The sequence below is a fragment of the Gobio gobio genome (genome assembly GCF_949357685.1).
Source record: "Gobio gobio genome assembly, chromosome: 14".
Taxonomy (NCBI): domain Eukaryota; kingdom Metazoa; phylum Chordata; class Actinopteri; order Cypriniformes; family Gobionidae; genus Gobio; species Gobio gobio.
Window position 1 is genome coordinate 35971258 of NC_137107.1, and position 14801 is coordinate 35986058.

The 14801-nt window shown below is 37.1% G+C and overlaps 1 protein-coding gene across 1 annotated transcript in view; it reads right to left on the bottom strand.

The window, feature by feature from the left end:
* The window catches only part of LOC307137170 (dual specificity testis-specific protein kinase 2), a 29441-nt gene extending 14916 nt beyond the window's left edge, over nucleotides 1–14525 (bottom strand). The window contains exons 1-3 of the mRNA XM_079834670.1: nucleotides 14102–14525; nucleotides 13419–13488; nucleotides 510–703 (exon numbers count right to left, since the gene is read on the bottom strand). Coding sequence (XP_079690796.1) covers nucleotides 510–703; nucleotides 13419–13452 — 228 coding nt within the window. The 5' untranslated portion in view covers nucleotides 13453–13488; nucleotides 14102–14525. The remainder of the gene's footprint in view (nucleotides 1–509; nucleotides 704–13418; nucleotides 13489–14101) is intronic.
* Nucleotides 14526–14801: the final 276 nt, after the last annotated feature.

Below are 14801 nucleotides of genomic sequence, written 5' to 3' on the forward strand. Positions count from 1 at the left end.
TGAAGGCTTTCAAGACCATTTAAGCTTGACTGGGTGGTGACGGTACATGATGTTAAGCATGTATTTCTTTAAAAAACGTCTGCAGGATCTAGCTTGTTTTTGGGAGACTACAGACACGTCATGTCTGTACATTTCTGTTGTAAGGACTAACAGGGCCGTGACTTCCAGACATAATGCTTAGAAGATTATTTAACATTTGGGCAACAGAATTTGGTATGGAACAAAACCTTTGCTCTTGAAAGGCAGCAAGTGGTGGAACAAAAACATTTATCTTGAACACCTGGGATCTCGATGTGCCTCATCTTCACAGCTTTGATTAAATCAGTGCACTTTCGCTAAAGGGCAGATTATCTAATCAGATTCTGTGCTGTTCAATATCAGCGGCTGTGTCCATTATTACACACTGCCTTTAGGACATTCTAGCAATTTTAGCACATATTTTTTGCAAACGTTCCATCTCCAAACAGTCATTTGTTTTTGCTCCTCCATTATTGACAGGAAACCCTTACCTTGTAGACCTTAGAGAAGAAGCCGGTTCCGATAAGCTCTGCGCTAAAGTCTTCCCAGAATTCCAGCTTGCGGACTGTGGTGCGGAGTGGGTGCCAGCAGTCAGTCTGGCAGTAGGTGTCTGTGGACTCGCTGAGCAGCGTGGGACTGACCGGTTCTGGAGTCTCATCTACCTCACACATCTTAGAGATCTCATCTGCAACAGAAAAAGCAGAAGCAAGAGAGATAAAGCTTAGTTTTAAACTGCAGAACTGGATCTAGAGCAATACAAGTCACCAATATTTATTTGTAGGAGATTTTTTTGTGATAGAAAAAATAAAAATACACCAAAAATTCATCATATACACAGCCTTAATCTGATGTAAGTTCTGTAGTAAAGCCAGCATTGTTTGAGTTCAATCCTAATGCCCAACACTGTATACAGAGGATAATCCACAGATAAATGAAAAAATAAATACAAAAAATAAACAAATGACAGAACAGACAATGAAAACGTTTAAGCCACAATAATTTTTGTACCTTTTTAATCGCAACTCACTTATATTTCAGGTTACATTTCTTTTCCCCAGCTGTAACCTCAAATAATAAAATGGTTCTATATAAAATACTTTCAAGATATGTGCATATTTACAAAGCCTTTATAAAAATCTTTATCATAAAAGGGATAGTTCACCCAAAAATGAAAATTCTGTCATTATTTACTCACCCTCAAGTTGTTCCAAACCTGTATGAATTTCTTTCTTCTGCTGAACACAGAATAAGATATTTTGAAGAATATGGGTAACCAAACAGTTGATGGAACCCAATGATTTCCATTATATGAAAAAAAATATTATGGAAGTCAATGGGGTCCATCAACTGTTTGGTTACCCATATTCTTCAAAATATCTTATTCTGTGTTCAGCAGAAGAAAGAAATTCATTCAGGTTTGTAACAACTTGAGGGTGAGTAAATGATGACATTTTTGGGTGAACTATTCCTTTAACAAAACCTGCAGGTCGAAAACAAGACAGGTTCATCACAATAACTGTGCGTTTGCATTGCGTAATTGATTGATTGATTTAGCTGTTTTATTGCAGTGTTTATGACTATTGAAAATATAAAAACTAAATTGATATAGGTCTACCATTACTTTGGAATTGATCATTTTCTTTATTTTTTCAGTACTTTTTAATAAAATTTCTATAGAAATGTGTATATCGCGAGATACAGTATATTGTTATCAACCAAAATTGTAAAAATATCATAATTTAAAGTTTTGTTTATCGTCCACATTTACTATAGTCATAATTTACGTCATGCAATTTGTATTGACAAGGTACCAGGATTATACAGTTCAATGAGTTTGCGATGACATAAAATCTTGGAAACATACTCAAGAAAGAGTTTTGCTTGAGAAACAAAGTAAAGAAGATACCTTTGAGCATCTCCTTTGTTGTCAGAGTTATATCCGATTTCACTCTGGATCTTGGCCAGGCGTATTTCTATCTAAGGTGGCCGTTTTTGGACTACATAAGCTGGAACTTTACGGCCATAGTTAAAGTTCTAGCTATGCAAGCTTTGCTTTAAATAGGGCTGCGTCCGAAATCGCATACTTTCTGAGTAGGTACTTTTTTTTTAAATACTAAAAGTATGTTCTATATAGTATGAATGTAATCCAGACGTACTATATTCACCATGTTGTCACTATCCTCATATGACGTCAGTTGTGACCCTTCACTGCCATTCACAAATCCTCTCCCGTGGCCTCATGGGATAGTAAAGTGTCCATCGTATGCACACTTCAGAATCTCGCCAGAAGTAGTAAGTCATCTGGGTACTTTTTGCCTACAGTTTGAGTACTGTGAATTCGGACATACTACTCTTTTCACATACTGTTTTTCACCTACTATATAGTAGGGAAGTATGCAATTTTGAATGCAGCCTGTGACTTTAAAGATGGTTTGGCTTTATTTAGGCCAAGAAGATATGACCATCCCCTTAGAGATTTTTAATGCCCTCACTGGATAAACTCACAGCATGAGGTCAAAATGTAGACTCTGATCTAAATAAAAAGGGGCCAGTCAAAGTTTATAGTTATTTATGTCTAGATAATAAAGTAAATAATGCCATGCACTGTGCAAGCCTTTATGTGCTACACTAGCACAAACTTGTGGCTGACCATGAGATCTATAAAGACCAGGGCTTGCAAATAAAAACTGTACGTGTGCATAGTGTGGAATAAGTCTGGACATTTTATTGAGTTGGTGATTACATTATTGCTCGGCTGAGAGCACGTCATCTTTTGTGCCCAGAGCACTGGGTGTCCTAACTGCCCAATAACATGTCTACTGGTTTCAACACGCAACATCCTACAGGGCTTCTCAGTGATGATCCTGCCACAACCTCCATCCATCAGCTGCCACCGACACACCAGCCTATGACCCCAGGCTACTGACACCAACACACTCCCTCGCACTGTATTAGATATGTGTTTGCTTACATATCCAAAGCTCTGTATCGGTTGCAATAATCCCAAAGGTGATGACACATTGCTGCTGCACTAGAAAGAAGAGTCCATATAATATCAGGGTTAGCTCAGCATAAACAGCAATTAGATAACTAGCTGGCCACACATATCGAGAAAAGGCTATAATCATTAGAGTCTAAGGGATCTGCAGTGAGAGAGAGATAATATAACTGCACGATACATAATTTAGTCCATCAACATGTTTTGGTCAAGTTTTTTTTTAATTGTAGCAGCCTATTTGTTTATTTTGGACATGTACAATGGAAATACAAAAGTTTTTTTTTTTTTGTAACAAGGAAATGCCATGGTGTATGAATATGGTAAGCATTCAATAATAGTGTTTAAGATGAATATAAATTGTGGCTGCAATACATAGGGCCTAGATATGAAATAAAACATTTAAGATAAAGTATTGCAGATTTATATATATATATGCGAGTGTGCTACTATTTAGACAAAGAAGATGGTCAAATATAAGATAGTTTTGATATATTTAACATTTTGGTCACTACATATTTCCCATAATTAGCCAGCTTTGATGACTTTACTATTATTCTAAATGTGCAAAATAGTAAGAATGAGCACAGACTTTCTGATATTGTTTAACAAAATACCATGGTATTTCCATCTGATACCATTACTGTTTCACAGTACCACCACAATAATCTATGTAAGGATGATTTGTGGAAAAAAAAAAACATGGCATATGTTGAGTGCACATATGCTAACAAAAGGTGTTGATTGAAATGTTTCTTTTTCACGCTTGGATGATATTAAATGCTGCTGCAATGCATTCGTGTTTGGTTGCATGTGTGAACTAGCAAAAGCATTTTTCCAAAAACTTTCTACAATACTTTATGATGGCATATGTACGTAAGATGTAATAAGATCCATCGGGGTCTAAATCTTGATATTTCTGTTATAATCTGAAGGGAATTATCTAAAGTAAATAGCACTCAGTCAGACAGGTCATCAAACAATCAAAGCTGACACAACAAGAGATAAGATAAGAAAGTCACTAATCCTGTACGATAAGAGAGAAAGAGAGATTACTGCCAATGCATAACTGGCTGATATTTGATATCTTGTACAATCACGCACAAACCCATGCACATGCACGCACACGGATGCACGGACTCCTACTGCCATCCTCGAATGTCATTGTCGTTATGAGTGACACTTGAAACCTGCTTCGCCAGACGTACCTTGCCTCTCTCACACGCACATGACAATAGTGAACCTAGGATCGACTGACGTGGTCTTTGAGGGGGTTTAGCAACCCAGTGAGTCTCTTTCAGTGTATGTTCATGTAAATGAGACAAGGAAAGAACAAACAGTTCCAACAAGTGTAGAATGGATTCAGATGTGGTGTGACGCAAAGAGCTTGCTTGATCTGTAGGCCTACTTTGGAAAGAATAGTCTTAATACAGGGCTCCTACTGAAATGGTGAACAGCACCTCTTCATCTACTTAGAAGCAGACTGAAAAAATTAGTGATTTATTCTACAGCAAAATGAGACTCTGTGTGTCCACCAAAGTGTTTTTTTCCTAAGGCCAGTAATTTGTGAAAAATTTGTAAAACTAATTAGTAAAACTCATCACTGTCAACATCAACTATCACATCCTGCTTGTACAATTGTCAAGTTTCAATGTGGTTCAGCCATCTCCTCATCCAAAACAAGGGCTAGAGCAAGAACTTGGAACTACATTGTGTTAACATTTTGACCCGGTTTCACAGACAAGGCTTAAGCCTATAGTCCCAGACTAAAATGCATGTTTTAACTAAAAGCAATTTGCACTGACATATCTTAAAATACTGTATGCCAGTGTCATTGTTTTGTCTCAAGATATAGTAATGTTTAGTTTTTTTTTCTAAGGCATGTTTGTAAAAGCTACTTAAATACCCACAGTGGTGAAAATCAAGTTCTGAATGTTGTTTATATGGTGTTTTTAATATGCTTTAAGACAAACAATGTGCAAATACTTTCTCCTTAAAACTCCAGCGAACCAAAGATAGTCTCAAAAACGCGGTTTGAAATCGCTGGTGTTTCTTAGGACACAAACTACCTTGTAACCAATCACGTCATTGTATGGGTAGGCTTTAGCATATCATTAACTATGCTCTGAATTGAAGCAAGGGTGTCTCCAGAGAAGCCAGGTTATCATAATGTATATGATTTATAGGGATGCAACAATACAGTTAGTCCAGGGTTCAATACATACCCCGGTTTTTTAACCACGGTTTTCGGTTTGGTTCGGTTCGGTTCTGATGGCTTTTCACATGTTTTTTGTTATTCTATTTTTATGGTGACAGGAACATCAAGAGGTTAAGGAGAAAAAAATAAAAAAATTTTTTATTGCAATACTCTTTCTTTATTTTACTTAAAAGACTTGAAAAACCTTACTTAAACTTAAAACTTTATTTTAAAAAAAACCCTTGTAACCCTTGTACATTAAAAAAAAAAACTCCTAGTGTATAGTATAATATAAAAAATATATATAAAGATTTACATTGGCAGCTCAGAGCAGTACAGCAGCATTTAAGTATGAAATTGAATGAATAAATGTAAAAATAAAACACTACATAGACTTCACTATAAAATATACATTGATTCTTATTAAAGCTATGTATTAACGTTTTTCAGTCAAGAGCAGCGTGTGATTTTCTCTTTGTCTTTTGTTGTTTTATTAATAGTTCACTCAAAAATGAAAATTCTGTCATCGATTAGTCACGCTCAAGTTATTTTAAACCTGAATAAAGTTCTTTCTTCTGTTGGACAATGTTGGAAACCAAACAGTTGCTGGTCCCCAGTGTAGGAAATTGTAATATGGATGTCTATATCTACCATCAACTGTCTGGTATTCAACTGTCTGTGTTCAACTGAAGAAATGAATACAGGTTTGGAACAACATTAGATGAGTAAATAATTCCATAATTTTAGAGGTGAACTGTCCCTTTAAGGACAAGCGACAGTATGTTCACTAGGCTGCACTGCTGTCGATTTAAGACCTGCCTGTATCTAATATACAGACACATGCCGATTTTACTTTCTCTTTAGACATGACCGACTGTGTTTATGTAAACCTTTTGTGTATTGCGCAGTAAGACTACTTAGTTCAGTAATCATTTTGATTTTTAGAAGGCAGACTGAGATGGCGAACAGGAACATGTTTTGTGTAACATTAGCAACCCATTATTAGCTGTTTGATAACGTAGTCAAGCCAAAGGCCAGCCATTTTTATTATCGTTATGTGTCTGGCGTTGTAGAGAGCGATACCATTGAGCAGCGTTTACTACAGTAACTTGAGTTAATTTGATGGAGTGGGTCTCTGAGCTGGTGTGAGTGAGTGGAGGCGGGGTTAGTTTGCATATTCATGGTTCCGTGTATTCTAAATGAAGCACGGGTGTAGAGCTACATTCAAGCTATTTTAAGACATGAAGAATTTTTTTTCACAGACATTTTTTTTTGTCATTTTGGTCATCAAAGATGAGTTTTAAAAGATAAAATGACTGAATACATGGGGACTTTAAATGTCCTAATTGAACTAAGGCCTAATTCTGGCTTAATCTAAGCCCTGTCTAGGAAACCAGGCCTTATATTCAGAAACAGACTAAATCAGATCAGCATTTGGTCCACCATAACATTGTCAACTTTTTACTCTCTGCAACAAGAAAAAAACAACAAAAGCACAGCACTCAGCATGAAATAGACACTCAGTGCCTCATCACGCTGCTGGCATTTTAAAGGTCCCGTTCTTCGTGTTTTTTTGAAGCTTTGATTGTGTTTACAGTGTGCAATATAACATGTGTTCATGTTTCGCGTGTAAAAAAACACAGTATTTTTCACACAATTTACTTATCTGTGTACCGCTGTTTCCACTGTCCTCAAAACGGCTGGTGATTTCCTTGTGCTATGAAGTCCCTCCTTCAGAAATACGTAACGAGTTCTGATTGTGCAAACGGTTCCTGTGCTGTGATTCGACCACAGCTTAGCGCACGTGAAAGCGGTTCCTGTGTTGTAATTTGACAGCAGCTTAGCGCGCGTTGGAAAGGTCACGCCTCTTAACGGAGAGATGTATGCGTTCAATAATCTCTACAGCGTCCCTGGGAAAGCCAAACAAAGGTGATTTGACTCCTGGATGAAAATAACAGCGTCTCGATGACATGGCGATAAACACACTCAACGCAACAGTTCCTTTTCTCCACGCGACCGTCCGCTTCTCCACGTGGGACAGCAACAAGACCGCGCCCCCTTTTTCGCGTTTCTTTGTGGGCGGAGGTTAGTCTGTTCTACTGCTCTACTGACGTAATTAAAGAAGGAAGTACCAGGATGTAGTCCAAGCCAGCCGTTCGCTGTAGGCTTTGAAAGGGAACTTCTGTTAAATAAAATATCTCGCTTGGCATTGAACTTTGAGCTTTATAATTTTACAGGTATTATTTATGCTCTAACAGCAACATTACACACTAACTAAAGTTTGAACAATGGAATCGTGAAGAAGGGGACCTTTAAATAGCTGTCGCTCCCTTTGAAAACAATTGAACAAAAATATGCTAGAATATGAAAAACACTTTGACCTATATGGCATTCAGGTAGTTTTCACTGCGATAATCAAAACTCTTCAAAGTCCACCGAGGAAAAATAAACTAAAATACACAGGCTTTTGCTGTTAAACAACTGAAGGGTTAAAACAGGCAATTTCCACAGTAAATAATTCAGTGTAAGGCGAGAACTCTCATGCATGTCTCTTTGCACGCTCTCCTTTAGAGATCTATTGAGTTTCCTTATGTCTGTCTGGCAACTGAAGCTCCCTGGGTCAAATCCCCTCTGCTTTATATGACGTGAGCTCAGGAACGTGTGAATAAGAGAGAAAGAGTGAGAGAAAAAAAGATGACAGTCCAATGAAGATTACAGTTTGGCTACATTCATCCAAAAGCTTTATATTATGTTAGAATATTCAGTGCAATGTCGTCACACAGATGGTTACTGAAAACACAAGCTGTGAAAATCTGTGTCATTTCAGATCGGTAACCATCTCCAAGTGATTTGATTTGGCAGATAATAACCCTGAAGTCACCCGTGGGTTAAGCAGGTCTCAGTCATCATTGGTAATGCAGACGGCACATGCATAATTTACACATACAGGACGGATGTGATGAGTATTCAAATGCATTCCGGACAGAGACACTCCTATAAATGTGGGTCAAATATCAGTACAGCTAATGGACATCAAACCAGACTGCAAACTAGTTTTATTATCAATCAAAATAATCTGGTTTGATTAATTTTGCTTCAAAACTAAAATGACATGCTTTTTGATGTTTCTAGAATGTTTAAATGATTCCAGTTATACATTTGCATGCTAAAACAGTAGTCATTTAGCTTTCCATGACCATTTTCCATAGCCTCCCTGACTATTAGAATTAAACATGCTTTCTTTTCTGCTGCTGTGCATTTATGGACCTGTATATGTAAATTAGCGCACTGCATGTGAAATGATTATTAAAAATAATGATATAGTTGGCACCGCTCCATGCATTTCCATAACAAACTCTTTGCAAGGCCTGCATTACATTCTGACAGGTTAACACAACAATCCACACTGAAATGTGACGCAACTGTTAAAGTTGGACGTGATCAGGAACATTGTTGAAAATAACATTTCTTTCCTAACATTATGCAGAGCTGTATGTGCAGTCTCACAGCTCTGAATAGCGAAACATTTGGCAGAGTATCTTACATAATGTTAGTTATACAAACTGGTAGTCATAGTCATACTTCTTCTTTTGGTATTTAGGATTGTTTCACTCCCATTTTGTCCTTATTACTTCACCATGACTGGGTGAGACAAACTAAATACTGAAAATGTGTCTTTGGAGTAGTGTAGAAAACAAAACCAGAGTAAAATGATGGAAGAAAATTCTGTAGAAAACGCTCTTGAAATCAATGGTCTGACTCTGGAATGTTGGTAAGTGCAAGTATCAATTAATGTCAGAACTAGATGATTCGTTTTGCAACAACCGATTGTTTTACAGCAAACAGGTCTAATCACAGGTTATCGGTTTCATTTTGTTTTTTTTAAATGAAGTTAAAAAAAAACATGGTCACCCTGCAGGACATGGATAGTTGAGCTCACTAGAAAAGGCAGGTACAGTGAAGTCAGAGACGTCAGGCATTTGAGTTTAGTGATATAAGTTACACTATAACCTTAAAATTTTGAGGTCAGTAAGATTTTTTAAAAATAGTACTTTATTCAGTAAGTGATGGTACTAAAAACTTGATCAGAGAATCCTAAAAAATGGATCACGGTTTCCACAAAAATATTAAGCAGTGCAACTGTTTTCAACATTGATAGTAAGATTTTTTCCTGAGTATCAAATCAACATTTCTGAAGGATCACTTAAAGGGATAGTTCACCCAAAAACGATTTTTTTTATGTTTATCTGCTTACCCCCAGGGCATCCAAGATGTAGGTGTCTTGTTTCTTCAGTAGAACACAAATGAAGATTTTTAACTCCAACCGTTGCAGTGTGATAGTCGTATAATGCATGTCAATGGGGATATTTTAGAGTATGAGAGCAATGAGAGTAAAAACACATAGACATACGAATCCTTATTAAACCATGCGGCTCGTGGCAACACATTGATGTATTAAGACACGAAACGATCGGTTTCTGCGAGAAACCAAACAGTATTTATGTTATTTTTTTACCTCTTATCAGACAAATGTCATCTAGTATTCACAGCGCCATAACTTCCGGCAAATAAGCTCAAAATACTGGCGCGATCAAAGATATAAATATATTTCTTACACAAACGCATCGATTCGCATCAGAAGGCCTTTATTAACACCCCGAAGCCGCGTGGAGCACGTTATTTGATGGACAGATGCATTTTTGGACTTCAAAACAGAGCAACTATTACTGCTATTATAATGCTTGGATTAGCCAGAACATTTTTAATATAACTCAGATTTTATTCGTCTGAAAGAAGAATGTCATATACACCTCGGATGACTTGAGGGTGGGTAAATCATGGGCTAATTTTCATTTTTGGGTGGACTATCACTTTAAAGGGTAAGATCAGGTTAGGGTTAAGGTCATTAATTACTCACCCTCATGTCGTTCCGAACCCGTAAGACCTTCATTCATCTTCAGAACATGAATTAAGAGATTTCTGATAAAATCCGAGAGCTCTCTGACCCCTAGACAGCAATTTAGTTACCACTTTCAATGCCCAAGGTAGTAAAGACATCGTTCAAATAGTCCATGTGACTGCAGTGGTTCAACCTTCATGTTATGAAGCGACAACAAACAAAATTCAACTTTATTCAACAATTTCTTCTCATCTGTGTCAGACTCCTGCACTGTTGACGTAGTGTAAACTAATGTAAGCCACTGTTCTGACGTAGAACTAGGAAACGCTGCACTGTTTACACATAGTCAACAGCGTATGAGTCTAACACAGAATTGTTATTTTTGTTTGTTTTTTGCACACAAAAAGTACTTCTCATTGCTTCATAAAATTAAGGTTGAACCACTGGAGTCATAAGGACTATTTTAACAATGTCAGACCATTATCTGGGCCTTGAAAGTGGTAATCAAAATGTTGTCTATGAGGGGTCAGAGAGCTCTCCAATTTCATCAAAAATATCTTAGTTTGTGTTCCGAAGATGAACAAAGGTCTTTCATGTTTGGGAATACATGAGGGTGAGAAATTAATGACAGAATTTCCATTTTTGGGTGAACTAACCCTTTAAGACTGGAGTAATGATGCTGAAAATTCAGCTTTGTCATCACAGGAATAAATTAAATTTTAAAATATTAAAATCACACAGACATGTTGGGTTTCCATGTTTTATGGGGACTTTCCATAGACATCATACCTTTTATACTGCACAAACTGTATATTATATCCCCTTACACTAACCCTACCACTAAATCTACCCATCACAGAAAACTTTCTGTAATTTTAGATTTTCAAAAAAACATAATTTATTATTATTTATAAGCTGTTTTCCTTATGGGGACCAAAGTATGTCCCCAAAAGTTCAATGTCCCCACAATGTAGGGTTTGCCAGTATGTTTTTTTAAGAAGTGTCCTCATAAACCATATATACAAGCACACACACACACACACACACACACACACACACACACACACACACACACACACACACACACACACACACACACACACACACACACACACACACACACACACACACACACACACACACACACACACACACACACACACACACACACACACACACACACACACACACACACACACACACACACACACACACACACACACACAGGGTGCAGTTCACACCAAGACACCATTCTGTGAAATTCCACACTTTGTGAAGATTCTGAAGCATCTGACATGAGAAAAAAGCAATGAAAAATCTGCTTGTCTTACCAGACAAGAAATCAACCTCAAGAGGACAGAAACACCAAATAAATCCTTGAAGAAAGACTATAGAGAACTAGATGAATAAAAACTACATGAAACAAATTCGGAAAGGTCAAATCCGAGAAATGCAAGATCAATAAGTGTGGCCTAAAAACTGATACTATTGGAAAATCTTAGGCTGTCCAGAAAAGTCACCGACACCTCAGAAAACGAGACCCGAGGGTTTTAAGACACTTGATCTCCATTTGCACGTGTACGGATGGATCTACCAGCTAACACACGGATCTACCAGCTAACAAACACAGCTCTTTAACTCTTACCCCAACCGGTAATATACAAATCGTGAGGGAAAAGGTCATCTGATTTTCCACAGAGGATATTTATTCTAATTACATCGAGAAAAAGAGAGATTAGCTACAGCCTGAGATCATTAGCGGGCTGCCCAACTACAGCAAGCTAACTCAGAGTCATAGTGAATCAATGCCCTTGTTCTCTTTGTTAAGCCTGCATAGATGACCTTTAACCTTCTATTGAGACCTTCTACTACAAATGGGAAAGTCAACAGTGATTCCAACAACTTTCACATTGAACTAACTGATGGACATGCTGTCCAAATCATTCATGACTGGCTATTCCCCTCTTGGGTGGCATCACAGAACTGTCAAAAAGGTCACTGACCTCAGGTCTGAGATTTAGTTTGGCAAAACCCACAAGCAACAATATGAAATTTAAACAGACTGAGTGCCTGCCTGCATAAATAGACATCATGTGACACTGAAGTCTGGAGTAATGGCTGCTGAAAATTTAGCTTTGCCATCACAAGATGAAATACAATTTTTAAAATAGAAAAGTTATTTTAAAATATAATAATATTCACAATATTACTGTGTTTTGTTGATCAAATAAATTTCATTTTTGGGTGAACTAACCCTTTAAGACTGGAGTAATGATGCTGAAAATGCAGCTTTGTCATCACATTAATAAATTCCTTAATGAGTATAAGAGGCTTCTTTCAAAAATCATACAAAATTAATATCAGGGGAATGTTTGGCACCTCGACCCAGAGCATAAATAGACATCTTGACTTGAATTTAGTTTAAAAGTACAGGAACATTAAGCTTGTTCGACAGCTTCTGTGGCATGTGAGCACAGAAACTAATTTTGTCAGTTTATTGTAAAAAAGAAACCAAAAAAATGCACTGACAGAAAAGCGCTTACAATAGAAGTTTATGAGGAAATCATTTATCATTTTGCTTCCCATTTTGCTAGAGCAATTTTTTCAACAGATTTTGGCATAAACCTCATAAAAGTCGATTTCATCCTGCACATGACTGCAAATGACATGGTTCTTGATCAGTTTTCATCCATCTGCAATGTTTCTGTTTGTGCTAAACTGACAGTGCGAGTAGACACCCTGCGGTCTGTTACCTCGGTAGATATTAATATCTGATTTATCACCTACAGTACATTTCCATTCGTACTCTCTAACCTCTCAACAAACCTTCACACCTACATAATCTGCAAAACAATGTGTCAAATGTCACACAATATAACATAAATCCTCTCTAATAAATTAAATAGAAAGTATATTTTAAGTCAAAAAATGTTCAAGTCACACACACGAGCCAGTGACATAAAACATAGCATCTATCAGCACCTGACAGTATATTTGTATTCAGTAGCATTTGCAATTGAATATTTGCCAATTGCAGTTAATTTCAAACGTCAGTCAGTAACAGCCGGCCAGACGGGTAGACCAACCCGTCATTTTCCACTTCAATACAGTCCAAACTTCTGACCTAGCTTGCAACTAATTTTAACCCAGGCTATTAGAAGGTTCATATCCATCTCAGTCCAAACGAAATATCGGAGACGTTGACATAAAGCCCGCACATAAAGGTAGACAAAATATGTTCTGCATGGTCCTTTCTTACAAAAAAAGAGAAGGGAAGTATTTTAACACATAAAACTATAAATACTTACTCCATCGGTTTAATAAGCTGTTCATATGCATCATGAGGAGATGGGGATGGTCAGCTTCCTGTGACTGCTTCTAGGAGAGACCACACAAGTATGAAATACTGGGGGCGCAAATGATACCTAAATATGCGTTACAGTCTTATAGAATACAACACATCTAAGTAAGATGAAGTGTAGATTTTTTTTTCCAAAGCTAGATCTTGTCTACACTTAAAAGATAAAGTAAGAGTGTTAGATAACTCTTAACTAAACTTGCTAGAATAACAGCTTATTTGCTTGTACATTTGGACACTTAGTGTAAGTTCCAGACCATCTTTCGATTTAAGAGTTTTAAATTAAAACACAAAACACTAAAATGATTTCCTCCCCCAATTTATTCAATTTTATATTATATGTAGGCCTATTTTTTGTTTGTTTTTTACATTTTAATTAAATAAATAATATAATTTAGTATGCTTCTCATAACTAAGTGAAATAACAGTGCAATCTTGTATTAAAGAAAATTACACCATGCATGAAATACTTAATATTAAAATTACATATATAAATAAAAAATGTCTTAATAGTTACTGGCATTCAGCAAACAAACAAACAAACAAAAAAACAAACACATAGTTATCTAAACATTAACCAAAACGGTATAACATCTCTAATTTAACTACAAAAAAAGGAAAATATCCACTTACAATGCACCTGCCTCTCTCAAAAATCTTTCTGGCACCTTCCAGCGATAACGTTCTTTGGATGTTGATGGTAGATCAAAGCGTGAATCCACATTATTGTGAAAGCTTCCGTCGCGAGCAGACCAGGCGCGCAGGTCTGTGCGCATTCCCGCTGATCCGCGCGTTTTGCTGTTCACAGCACAGAACGCGCGCACAGCGTTTGACCAGTTGCCATAGGAACCTGCGAGATCATACGCTCCACTTATCTGCCCATAGAGCTCTCAGTTCTCAGACTGCAAATTTGTGACGCTTCATATTTTGACGTCGAATGTGTGAATATGGCAATTGCGTTCTACAATTTCGTATTTAATATCCTCATAGGTTTGCTGAATAAATTCCGAGTCCACTGATATTTTCTGTTTGCAGAATGGGCTGTCACGAGACCACTGTCCTCTGGCGCCCTCTAGCGATGTATAAATGGAATTTTTGGAACATTTCTTTCCAGAAACGAGAGAGAGAGAGAGAGAGAGAGAGAGAGAGAGAGAGAGAGAGAGAGAGAGAGAGAGAGAGAGAGAGAGAGAGAGAGAGAGAGAGAGAGAGAGAAATTCTGTCATCATTTACTCGCCCTCATTCTGTCCTGTATGGCAATTTGCCTACTGTGGACACCATGAGATGACATTTTATTCCTTTAAATCTAGACTATTACTATACATATAGGCTACTA